Source organism: Sus scrofa, chromosome 2 (assembly GCF_054392235.1).
Source record: "Sus scrofa isolate SSC_HxYL_T2T_F1_AM1 chromosome 2, Sscrofa_HxYL_maternal_Yorkshire_Landrace_v2.0, whole genome shotgun sequence".
In the NCBI taxonomy this organism is placed as follows: domain Eukaryota; kingdom Metazoa; phylum Chordata; class Mammalia; order Artiodactyla; family Suidae; genus Sus; species Sus scrofa.
The window spans coordinates 102,873,488-102,886,014 of record NC_139384.1 but is presented as its reverse complement, the minus strand read 5'-3'; the positions used below and the strand labels follow the sequence as shown (position 1 = coordinate 102,886,014).

The following is a 12,527-nucleotide window of genomic DNA, read 5'->3' as shown; positions in this document are numbered from 1 at the left end:
TTACATGGCTCACAATAATGTAAAAACAACCCTTAAATTCACTTATTGGGGCTTCCTTTTCTCATCTCTATAAACCAGATAGCTTTCTAAAAATATTTACTCAGTACTAATTACGTACACTACACAAAATTAAAACATAACCACTACCCTTGGTAGGAGGACCACAGATAACATCCAGCTTGGGAATAAGACTGTGAAATACTATTGCCACTTTGTTTAGAACTGGGTTTAGGTTATAGTTTCAAAGCTACTGGGGGATGTTAGGGGGTAACTAAATCTGGAAACTAAAATAAATGCTAAAAATGGAAGGTGATGAGACTTGCATTCATTTTACAACAATGGGAAGAATTTAAATAAGGAGGGAGGGCACATTGAATAAACAAAGGACGTTTGAGGACAGTTGTATAAATACATGAAATATTGAATTATAGGCCGTTGTAATGTCAAATCACTAAGCTTAAAGATCTTTAATGCTTTTTTAAGTAGCAAAATGTGTCCTAATTATGTCTTCAAAGTCTCTTTAATACTAGCTAGGATATGAATATAGGTTAACTTGCCAGCTACCCTATGCTCTGGTTTAGTTTTATAAATTATATTTTTTTTTACTTAGTAGAAGAAATGAAACCAAAGCTTCCATTCATTCTTTTTATTTAATTATTTATTTATTATTTTTAATGATTTTTTATTTTTTCCATTATAGCTGGTTTGTAGTGTTCTGTCAATTTTCTACTGTACAAGGTGACCCAGTCACACATACATGATTTTCCTCATTTGGACCTCTTTCTAAAATGAGAAAATCACACATGCCCTGCTAATTGCATTTAACATGATTCATTGTATAAATAGTTTGTCATGTGAGCTCTGTTACTACTAAGAAAGTGCATTTAGTAAATCCATTTTGGTGGATCTAATTATAAACTATAGTTTGATACTTTTTGGGTTAAAATCGCAGGTTTATTTTTTCAGGAGGTAATCCATTGGTTATTAGAGCAATCATTGTCTTTGTAGGCATTACTCCTTTTCTCTTTCATGTCTCAAGAAAGAAAATCTTATTTAATGACTACCTATAATCATATAAGTTACAATGTGTATATATAATTACATAAATGTTTACATAACTAAAACATAGATAACATAAGTCTTTCTTTTTGGTAAGTCTAATAATGTAGCATAATGAAGCAACTGAATTTTATTGAGTAACACAGAGGACTATATTAAATATACACATATTTTCTTCCTTTCTTTCTTTTGAGAAAAATGTATTGAGCCCTGCAGTGTTGTAAATACTATTCTAAAATATGTAGTCATAGGGAAGCAAAAGAGGCACATCCCTGCCCTCATGAAACTCCTAGTCTCATGAAAGAGATTACTAAACATACAAATAAATAAATACTTATATGCTAACTACATATGTACATGATTGTATTTTATGTACTGCATCTATTAACTCTATTCAAGTAGATACCATCCTCCAAACCTAGCACAGGAATCAAATTTCATGTCATATTGAAGATCAATAGAATAGAGAACACTTTGAAAATCTCTGGACATTTTTTATGCAAATACATTATCTACTACTCCTCACCATGACTCAGATGTTCTGCAGTTCTGAGAATGTAGAACTGACCACTGAGCATGCTGTCTGAAGTCTCTGGCCAAGGAGACTAGCATTCCTCTTCTTACCTTTACAAAGAAAAGGTTGGTAATAGCAACTTTTATTTTAGGTCCTGCAGTATGTTCTCATTGGGCCATTGGCCAAGAACAGATCAACAAACAATATGTCAAAACAAAAATATATAAGCCAAAACCTCTAAATACTTCTCTGAATACTTCCAGAGGCAACTCCACAACCTAGTTAAATGACTGAATTAACAAATTTGAAATGGTAATTTGCTCTTCTTTGCCTTAGTAATCACATACACACACACACACACACACACACACACACACACACACACACACACTGATAGCATTTAACATCTGGGCAGGCATGAATAATCATGCATAAATACCATCATTGTTATTTTTGCATCACTGCAGTTGAATAACAACACTCTAAAATGTTGTGAGAATACAGGAATACATATTTCTTGTTGCTTTGCTCATGGAAATAATGAATTACATAGATAATTGTATATTTGCAAAGCATATTCAGTACATAATTAACTAGATTTATAGTATAGCAAACAAAATGATCCATAAGTCAATAAGAACCGAATAACATCTCTATGTAAAATACATTATAATGTGTTAAGAAATGTATTTCATATATCTCATAATGAGCTTTTCCTATTTGATGGTGAGGCATGCTGTGTATAGAATTGTTTTAAATAGATAGAATTTCCAACTTATAAAAATTTACTTAAAACACTCAAGGATAAGGTAAACAAAAGCAGGAGATAGAAGAATTGCTGAGCTCACATTAAGAGACTAGAGCCTGGCCAAGGAAGAAATATATGTGTTTTAATAGCACATGTATATCAGGGTTTGGGTTTGGGTAGTTACATTCTTGACAATAACTATTCCCATCTCTTATGAGCAAATGAGAAAGGGAGGGAGGGGAGATATAGAAAGTGAAAAAAGTATGTAGGATGCCTTCTTCTTTGGCTAAGCGTCAGCCCAGTTCATGAACATGTACCCTTTCAAACTGTCCTAAAAAAAAAAAAAAAAAAAAGCAAACAAACAAAAAAACTGTGGACCAACTTCAGAATTAGAGGAATAGGTTTATTGTATCAAATCATGGAAAAATTTAAAAGCTGAGCTTTCAGACCCAGCTGCCCTCTGAAAGCACAGCTCTAGAATGTATGAATTTCTAGTCTTTCCTGCCTCAGAGATAATTAATTTCTTATGCCTTCTAATATATTTTAAATGGGAACAACAAAACTAGTTACGGTGGCTGCAAAATGCCATTAGTTGCAAATAAGAGAAAGCTCAGGGACAACCAGATAAATAATAAAGTGCACGTATTTTTCCTTAGAGCTAGAAGTCTAGAGTGAGGTCAGGATATGATTCATTGGCTCAATAATGTCATCAGTAATTTAATTTCCTTTTGTTTACCTACACAGTCTTTGAGCATCAGCTTCATTCTAAAGCTGGCTCCTATCACGGTACAAGGTGTCTGCCAACTTCCTTTTGGGGCCGCAGCCTCCCTTGTCCATATCTAAAGGAGTGAGAGAGGGGATTATTTGCAGACACTTTCTCAAAAGAAAATATCTTTCCAAGAGCTTCTCTTCACCCAAACACACACAAACCCATCTTGCACATGACTGTCCCCAAATGGGTCATATTCCTACCTAAACCAATAACTGTGGCCAGGAAAAGGGAAGAGATTTACTCAATCCAGAGATACAGACTTCCTCTAAATCTGTAGGAGGAGTCATCTTCCTCTAAGGCACTGATGCAGAAAAACCAACCTAAAGATATTATAAGTGAAAGAGCATTGAAAACCATGAAACAGCTGCAGTGTACATTGCAAAGGGTTTTCTAGAAACCTTCTAATTTATTGCTGCAGTTCCAACAACTGGACCCATGGCTCTGCAACAAACTTTCTATGAGTAGAGCCACAATTCTGAGCATTTAGTGTTCATAGCAGTCACTTACTGAGCTTTTTAAAAATGCAACAACCTGGGCTAACACCCAAAATTCAAATGCATTAGCTCTGTGGCATTTAAACAAATACCCCAGTGATTCTGTTATGGGCAGTCGGAGGATCATACCAAGTTAAATTCTGTATATTAGATACTTATTTTTTACTCTGTTTTCCTTCTGTCATCATAATTTCAGTATATTCTTCTACATTGTGACCAGGAAGAATAATACAGAGTTATTTGTTAGTTTGTTTTTATTTTTCTTGCTGTATGAGTTTTTAATTTCCAGGATTAGAGGAACTTGCATGTGACACACACACACACAAACATATATGTACATACATATATGCATATTTTTATTTGCTGATTTTATGACTTGCAAGAAGCAAATAGGAAGAGTAAGGAATCATTTGGGTCTCATGACATTACTTCTGTGATACTTATTTCACTTAAATGCCAATGAATAAACCACTAATGTCCACTTTGATGTTCATTTTTACTCCTGGGACTCTTGCTGCCACCTATTAATATTTGATCATGCTTTGTTTGTTGCAGTTACCCTGTAAAGCAATCTTGGCCAAGGAGAACTGAAACAGTGAATTAATACCAATCCTATCCTAACCCTGTGGGGGGGGGGTTAATGATATATTGATTGGCTAATAATATGAAGGATGTGGTTAATAGTATGGATGTAGTTACATCTACATACCATGAGGAACTACCTCATTGGAGATATTGCATAGCAATAGAATTCTGTGCAGATTTGTGTGGCTTCTTTTCTAATATCATTAATTTGTTACAAACATGCTTTCAAGTAGTACATGCTGAAGTGTAGGTTGGTGCACTGCTTGCCCCAGGAGCTTGGGTTTTATCCTAATTCCTGTGGCTCCTATATGTTTGGAATTGCCTTTATTCTGTGCTTGCTTGTTCTTTCTTATCCATGTATAACGGAGAAATAAAATCTTAGCTCTTCTAATCTTTCTTTCTTGGGTATCACAGGCTTAGGATGTTTTATTTAACAACCTAGTCAGGTTCTTACCTGCCTATGTCTATTCCTGGATTGTAAGGAACTAGGAGTTTTCAAGGGAGCCTTTCATTTCTTGAAGGGGTTTCTCTTGTAGCCATTTCATACAGTTTTTGTTTTTGTTTTTCCCTTAGGCTAAGTCCAAGGAATGTTGTCAGAGATCTAGCCAGTCCTTGTTGCATGACCCTCTCTCCCTTTTCCCTTTTTCTCTTAGCAGATACTGAATCAGCACTTGGTGAGATAGGAGGGCATAGAGAAAAGAGTTTAGTTTTAGAGTCACGTGGAATCAAATTCAAATTGACCTTAGACAAATGCGCAGTCACTCTGAAGCTCTGCATCTTCATCTATCAAATAAGGGTATATTTCATCTCATCAGTTGCTGTATAAATTACTTTGACACACACAAAGTGACCAGATATAGATGTAAGCTTTGTAAGCTTTTTTTTTTTTTTTTCCGTTTTGCATCTCCAGACTTTTACTAACAATGATCCATCTAAGTCAGCACTTCTACAAGCCCCTATGGTATTTTCCTATAAGGGAATTCCTGGAAGCTACTGACAGTTTTCCTCTTTGAACATGTTGTGATATATTTTGGACATGATAAAGCAGCAAACAGCTTTTAAATATTTATGTTCTCCCCGCTATGTGTGCCGAGTGTGTTTGCTTTCTCCATGTGTGTGTGTGTGTGTGTGTGTGTGTGTGTGTGTGTGTACATACGTGCGCACGCACATGCGCAGGCCAGGGAGACAAGCCAGACAGTCTGAGGGGAAAATACTTTGTGTCAGGACACAAAGGATGCTTGTCTAATGTGTACTCTGTGCAGATATAACCTTAATGGAAAAGAGTGGAGACAACTCCTTAGTTACACAGTGATACGTTGATGAAAAAAATCACTGGGGAACAGAGCTCCTTTATAAGCAATTCAGCTGAGTAAATTTTTATTTTAAAACTTCATGAATCAAATGATATTACTGGCTAGAGTAATATAATTCAACAGTAAAATTCTGGTTAAACTGCCCTTGTGTACAGAGCAGAAATATCTCCTCACAGATTATGCCTGTTAGTATGAAGGTTAAAGAGGTGAATTGTAGATGAAATTGTGATGCTGCTTCATTCTTGCAACCACCACGCTCCATCCCCCACATATACACAGCAGATCATTAGCCCTAGAGTTTTGCTGCTCTGAAATATTTCTCTCCTTCTTTTTCTTTATATGGCCACATCTACCGCATATGGAAGTTCCCAGGCTAGGGACTGAATCAGAGCTGCAGCTGCAACCTATGCTGCAGCTTATGGCAGCACCAGAACTTTAACCCGATGAGTGAGGCTAGGGTTTAAACCTGCATCCTCACAGACACTATGTCTGATTCTTAACCTGCTGAGCCACAAGGGGAACTCCTATTTTCCCCTTTTAAAGTAAAAATCAAAATGATTCACACTTTGAGTTGTAGTTCATTTTAAATGTTTTTCTGACATTACTTAGTAGTGTCTTGATCCTGGCTATAAGTTACTGCCATTGAAAGGAATTCTGACTTCATTGGTTTGAGGTGGGGCACCTAGTTTGGCATTCTCATATAGATTCAGGGCTGTAAACCACTGTTTTGGCATAAAGTTGTATTTTGATAATGTGATCTCTCCTTTTATAATATCCACATGTAGCTACTTGGGGGCTGTGGATATTTTATCAGAATACCTTGGGATCAACTTTTAAAATTTAGGTTCCCCTGGTATCACTACAGAATCACCACTGCTAAATCTTAAAATATGTGGCACACATGAGTTGAGTGTGTATGTGTATGTATGTGATAGAGATAACATCTCTGTGTTTAATACTCAAAGTGATTCTGAGTCACTCTAAGGTTTAATAATTCCTATCTTTATAATTTCTACTCCATGTAACAAAATTTTTGACTATCACCAATAACCTTTTGATTCTTCTTTGCTAATAGCATATTCCCACAAAGCAGAGATGTTGGGGTATTTCTATGTTATATACAATTTGTGCTTTAAACAATGCGATTTATAATTATTCATGCAAACTAAAAAGATCAAGCTTGTTTGCAAAAGGACAGGAAATTCAAATGTAGGCAACTGAATGGTCTTTTCTAATACATATTCATTTTAAGGTATAACAGTATTTAAGTGTTAATGTAAATATTCATTAATATATTATTATGTAATGACATATGTAATGACAAATATCTAATATATACACAAAATTACAAGTCAGGGACTTATATTCATTGTTTAGAAATGTGAAATATATTTATGTTCAATCTCAATTTCTCTCTCTCTTCCCTTCTCTCTCCCCTCATCCCCTCCCCTCCCTCTCTTTGTTCCCACTTTGTCTCTTTTCCTTTTACCATAGCATCAGATGAAGAAGGGCCAACTTCAACAGGTAAACTTCCTATATTGCAAAGATTGTTGCAATTTAATTCAATGTCCTTAGTAATAGAGACAATTTAAAATGTATCTTCTCAGGTTTAAACCAGAAAATTGGCAGAGTTTTATTTATTTGCTTTATTTCTTGGATCCATCATGCTGTCCCAGACTAAATGATGTTGGTTGAGTTTTAAATGAAAAGATAAAGTAATTGAAAATGAACTGTCAAAGAAGAAATTGTAACACAAAACATCACATCAACACTAAAGACTAATCAAAGTTGGGAAATTAAAACATTGAGAAAAATGCCAAAAATTATAAAATTGGGGGGGATAAAATGCAGAAAAATGATAAATGGAGAGACAAATGAAAAAGAGGAAAATGATAAAACATATTTCAGAATATGACTTTCCACTCCAGAATTGCATTATCAAATATATGACTGACATTGAACATGATATTCATTTAAGGATAAAAATCATGCTGTTGCCTCAAATACTCTCTTTAAGAAAATAATTTTTATAGTATAACTTTCAGCTACAACTAATGTTTCATTTTCACAATATCGTTAGATAATTCATAATCTGATTTTCAATGATAACAACTCCCTATAATTTCCTCCTGAAACCTGTCTCTCTGTTTCCCATCCATTTTCCAGCATTTATCAAGTACAGGCTCAGGTCTAAACTAAACACTATGAGGGATACAAATAGTAGAGAAGGCATGGTATTTCTACATGGTTCTAGGACAGTGGGATAGGTGAAAACGAAATGCCAGGAACCTAAAGACCAGACACATTTATAAGGATAAAGTAGGCACCACCACAGCCAATCTGGTTAGCAAGTTATAAAAAACCCAGGCTAGCAGACCAGCAGCATTAGGACAAAGAGATGAAGCCCTGAGCTGAAAGGGTTAGAAGCTTGTTGGAAGAGAAAGACCAGACCTTAGCACCAGCCTCTTTCCTAGCCAAAGTAATTGAGGAAGGGAGTTAGGTGTTAGAGGCAGGAGCAGAAAAATGATTACTGAAACTAATGGACAAAGGAGCTTGATGTTACAGGAAGTGTGGAACATAGCCTAGTTATTGAAACTCAGGTACAAAGTAGGGTCTTTTTAATTCATAAAACTAACATTTAAACTGGTGGGAGACTTCTTGATTTCTACCTACCTGTAAAACTGAGCATGGGTTTTTATCTGTTAAAGTGAGTTCAAAAGATCAAAAGTTCAATGGAAAGCAAATGAAATAGACATCTTACAAATTTGTTTGATAAACTCCAAGGATGCCATATTGCATTATAGTCAAAATTGCCTTGAAATGGAATCACGGAATAAGATAAACTCTCAACTAATGTTTCATTTTCACAATATAGTTAGATGGTTCATAATCTGATTTTGGATGATAACAACTCCCTATAATTTCTTCCTACTCTAGTCAGTATTGGGTTGCCTCTTTTGGGGAGCAACCTGATCACATTACTCAATAGCAAACTTATCTGTTGTAATAAGTTTCCTCTGCCTAGTTTTCTGACTTCTTTTTGCCTTGACTTGAGGTTTTAGTTTGACAAGGTGGCTCAAAGAGTCTGTATTTCTCAGCCTTAATTGAATTTTTTCTTTTGTGGGTTCCAATCTTTGTGAGCATCCATGCTTTCCTAGCCTAGTCTATTCCTCTTATATTTTTATACCCCATTCCTTGTGATGTTGCCTGCTTAGCAGTTTTGGTGGCTTTGCAAAAGAAATACTGTTTTTGCATGATGAAGATTCATTTTAAATTAATGTAAATGATACTTATAATAGAGCTAATTTTCGTCTGATTTTCTCATTTTTAAATTAGTTTAATAATTTCTATACTTATTAAGAAAAGCTTTTGGTAAACACAACTGAATATTTTGCTCCAAATATTTATTTGATTCCAGAGTTATCTGAACATTGTAGGGTTTAAACCATGTTTTAAAAATATTTTCATTTTCAGCTAAGACCAGATGTTTTTGTTGTTGTTTTAGTACAGTTGATTAGAATAGAACAAATGTATTTTTAAGGAGTATTTTAACTAAATGATTTCACATACGGATTTTATTAACATTAGGAAAATTTGCATTTAGTAAAGCAAACATTCATTTTATGTAAAACTGATGATGGGAGCAAATGCTTTTCTTTTAATTTTATCAAATATGTAATAAAATGGGTATTATTATATAGTTGAATTAAAACTTTTGACAAGGTTTTATGAGGTTTGTAAAGTCTTGGTTTCGTAAGGAATATGAACAATTGTGCTAAGTAGAGTTTTACTCTTTTTAGTAGTTCTTGGCCCCAATTTTTTTTAAATAATTGTTTTTCTTAGCTGAATGTTTATTATTCTGTTTATATATCCTTTAGTAGTCTTTATAAAAAGAATTTGAAAACAAAAGGGGTTACTGAAGGGGATAGGTAGGTGGGGTTGCACTGAGTCTTTGGGACTGGCATATGACACAAGTGTATGGAATGACTAGCCAATGGGAACCTGCTGTGTAGCACAGGGAACTCTACCCAATATTCTGTGATAATCTGTATGGGAAAAAAATCTGAAGAAGAATGGATTGTGTACATGTATAACTGAATCACTAAGTTGTACAATAGAAATTATCACAACATTGTAAATCAACTATTCTTCAATTAAATTTTACAGAACGGGGAAAAATTACTATAGGAAGGAGAATGCTCTATCTTACGGATGATTTAAGGGCAAATTTAGCATTATTTTTTCTGTGCTCTAGGTTGGTACTATCCAAAAGAAATGTAATGTAAACCATTTATGGAATTTTACATTTTCTAGCAGACAAGAAGAAACATTGAAAATAAATAAGTGAAACAAAAATTTTATTTAAAACTATTATCTATAATAGATATAATATATTATTAATATTCTCTGTTTTTACTCTCATCTCCTCTATTAAGAATTTGTCTTTGGAGTTCCCATCATGGCGTAGTGGAAATGAATCCAACTAGGAACCATGAGTTTGCGGGTTCAATCCCTGGCCTCTCTCAGTGGGTTAAGAATCCAGCTTTGCTGTGGGCTGTGGTGTAGGTCACAGAGGCAGCTCAGCTCTGATATTGCTGTGGCTGTGGTGTAGGCTGGCAGCTGTAGCTCTGATCAGATCCCTAGCCTGGGAACCTCCATATGCTGCGGGTGTAGCCAACCACCTCCCCCCAAAAAAAAGAGAAAGAATTTACCTAGAATGATCTTTTCCAAGTTCAGACTCCTTTAACTTATCTTTGTGATCCTTCTTTTAATTTATCTTTCTTTCCTATTATGTCTCATTTGTTTAAATCATCAATGAAATGCAATCTTTTGCTTGCCACAGAAATTGCACCTGAATTAAACATTCATATATTTGCAGGATATGACATTCACATTCTTCCTTTGGAGTCATAGCTTAATTGGATAGCAACTTCTTCTAATACATACTTCAGTTTCTTTAAATTAAATGATTATAATATTTTTAATAGGAGACCTGCTATTCCTCACAGTTCAACAGTAGAAGAAACAGTAAAGTATATGGGGGTGTTCTTTGCTGCCAGACAGACACACACTCCTGATGACTAGTTGTTAATGTGTGAACAATAAATTTAAATTTAATTTTAAAACAACTATATACATAGATTATCTAAACATTTAGGTGCCTAGTTAATACTACTATTAAATGATGCTATTTATTGTTTCAAATGTATGGATATTCTATTACAAATTTAAGTTACTTTTACCCCAAAGGTACACAGAATTAGATTAATTATAATATAATAATCATGACAAATTCTCCTTGTTCAGAATTTTTTCAAGAAAATAATCGTTTCTGTTTGGACTAACATTAGGAAGAGACAAAATAACTGACAAATTAATGAGATATTATAGTACTACTTGTGTAAAACTACACAAATGCTACAAAAATTATATAGATTTTTCACTTTACAATGGAGAATACTTGACTTGCTTTATATTTAAAATTAGAATGACTGCCATCTTTAAAAAGACAAGCAATCCTTCCATACTTTTCCCATATAATTCTGTTTACAATATTTTTATGCTTTGCTCTGCCTTTAGAATTTTTTTTCTAATATGCCTAATCTCTCTCATTTGATCCTCTAAATTTCAGTATGAAAAGCAAATGCTTCTTAAGTGCTTTTTTGTGTTGATTTCCAGAGGGGATGCATAAAATGTCACATTTGTATTTCTCCTCAAGGGAGGTTTCCTCTTATTGAATATCCAGCATCCACTTGTATGATTTTCATCACCAAATGTTCTGATGGGATGCGTTAGCCTAGTGCCACTTGTTTGTAGCATCTGAGTTACTAGGGCAGCCTCACCTAACACCTGTTTCTGTAATACCAGAAGCTTCTTTTTTTAAAAATCCTAGTTGAATCTTATCTTCAGGTATTTAAACATCTTATCATTGAGTATTAAAAATACACCATGAGTTTCTTTTCTGTGGAAAGGTTCATTTGTGCTTTATATTAGATTCCAGATATAAGTGATAGCATATGGTATTTGTCTTTCTCTTTCTGACTTACTTCACTCAGTATGAGAGCCTCTAGTTCCCTCCATGTTGCTACAAATGGCATTATTTCATTCTTTTTTATGGCTGAGTACTATTCCATTGTGTATATATACCACATCTCTCCTAATCCAATCATCTGTCAGTGGACATTTGGGTTGTTTCCATGTCTTGGGTATTGTGAATATTGTTGCAATGAACATGTGGGTGCAAGTGTCTTTTTTAAGGAAAGTTTTGCCCAGATATATGCCCAAGAGTGGGATTGCTGGGTCATATGGTAGTTCTACATATGGATTTCTAAGGTACTTCCATACTAATCTCTATAGTGGTTGCACCAGCTTACATTCCCACCAACAGTGCAAGAGGGTTCCAATTTCTCCACACCCCCTCAAGCACTTGTTATTTGTGAACTTATTAATGATGGCCATTCTGACTGGTGTGAGGTGGTATCTCATGGTAGTTTTGATTTGCATTTCTCTAGTAATCAGGGATGTTGAGCATTTTTTCATGTGCTTGTTGGCCATCTGTACATCTTCCTTGGAGAAATGTCTATTTAGGTCTTCTGCCCATTTTTCCACTGGGTTGTTGGCTTTTTTGCTGTTGGGTTGTCTATGTTGCTTGTATATCCTAGAGATTAAGCCCTTGTTAGTTGCATTACTTGAAACTATTTTCTCCCATTCTGTAAGTGGTCTTTTTTTCTTTTTGGTTTCCTTTGCTCTGCAAAAGTTCGTTGATTTCACTATGTCCCATTGGTTTATATTGCTCTTATTTCTGTTGCTTTGGGAGACTGACCTGAGAAAATATTCATAAGGCTGATGTCAGAGAATGTTTTGTCCATGTTCTCTTCCAGGAGTTTGATGGTGTCTTGTCTTCTATTTAAGTCTTTCATCCATTTTGAGTTTATTTTTGTGCGTGGTGTGAGGGTGTGTTCTAGTTTCATTGATTTGCATGCAGCGGTTCAGGTTTCCCAGCAATGCTTGCTGAAAAGACTGTCTTTTTCCCATTTTATGT

General features: G+C 34.7%; 1 protein-coding gene across 2 annotated transcripts in view; it reads left to right on the top strand.

The window, feature by feature from the left end:
* EDIL3 (EGF like repeats and discoidin domains 3) overlaps nucleotides 1–12,527 on the top strand; it is a 431,432-nt gene that overhangs the window by 137,305 nt on the left and 281,600 nt on the right. Inside the window, exon 3 of one of the 2 annotated variants that reach the window (XM_005661542.4) lies at nucleotides 6,980–7,009. The exons of the other annotated variant lie outside the window; for it this stretch is intronic. Coding sequence (XP_005661599.2) covers nucleotides 6,980–7,009 — 30 coding nt within the window. The remainder of the gene's footprint in view (nucleotides 1–6,979; nucleotides 7,010–12,527) is intronic. 2 annotated transcript variants of the gene reach the window in all.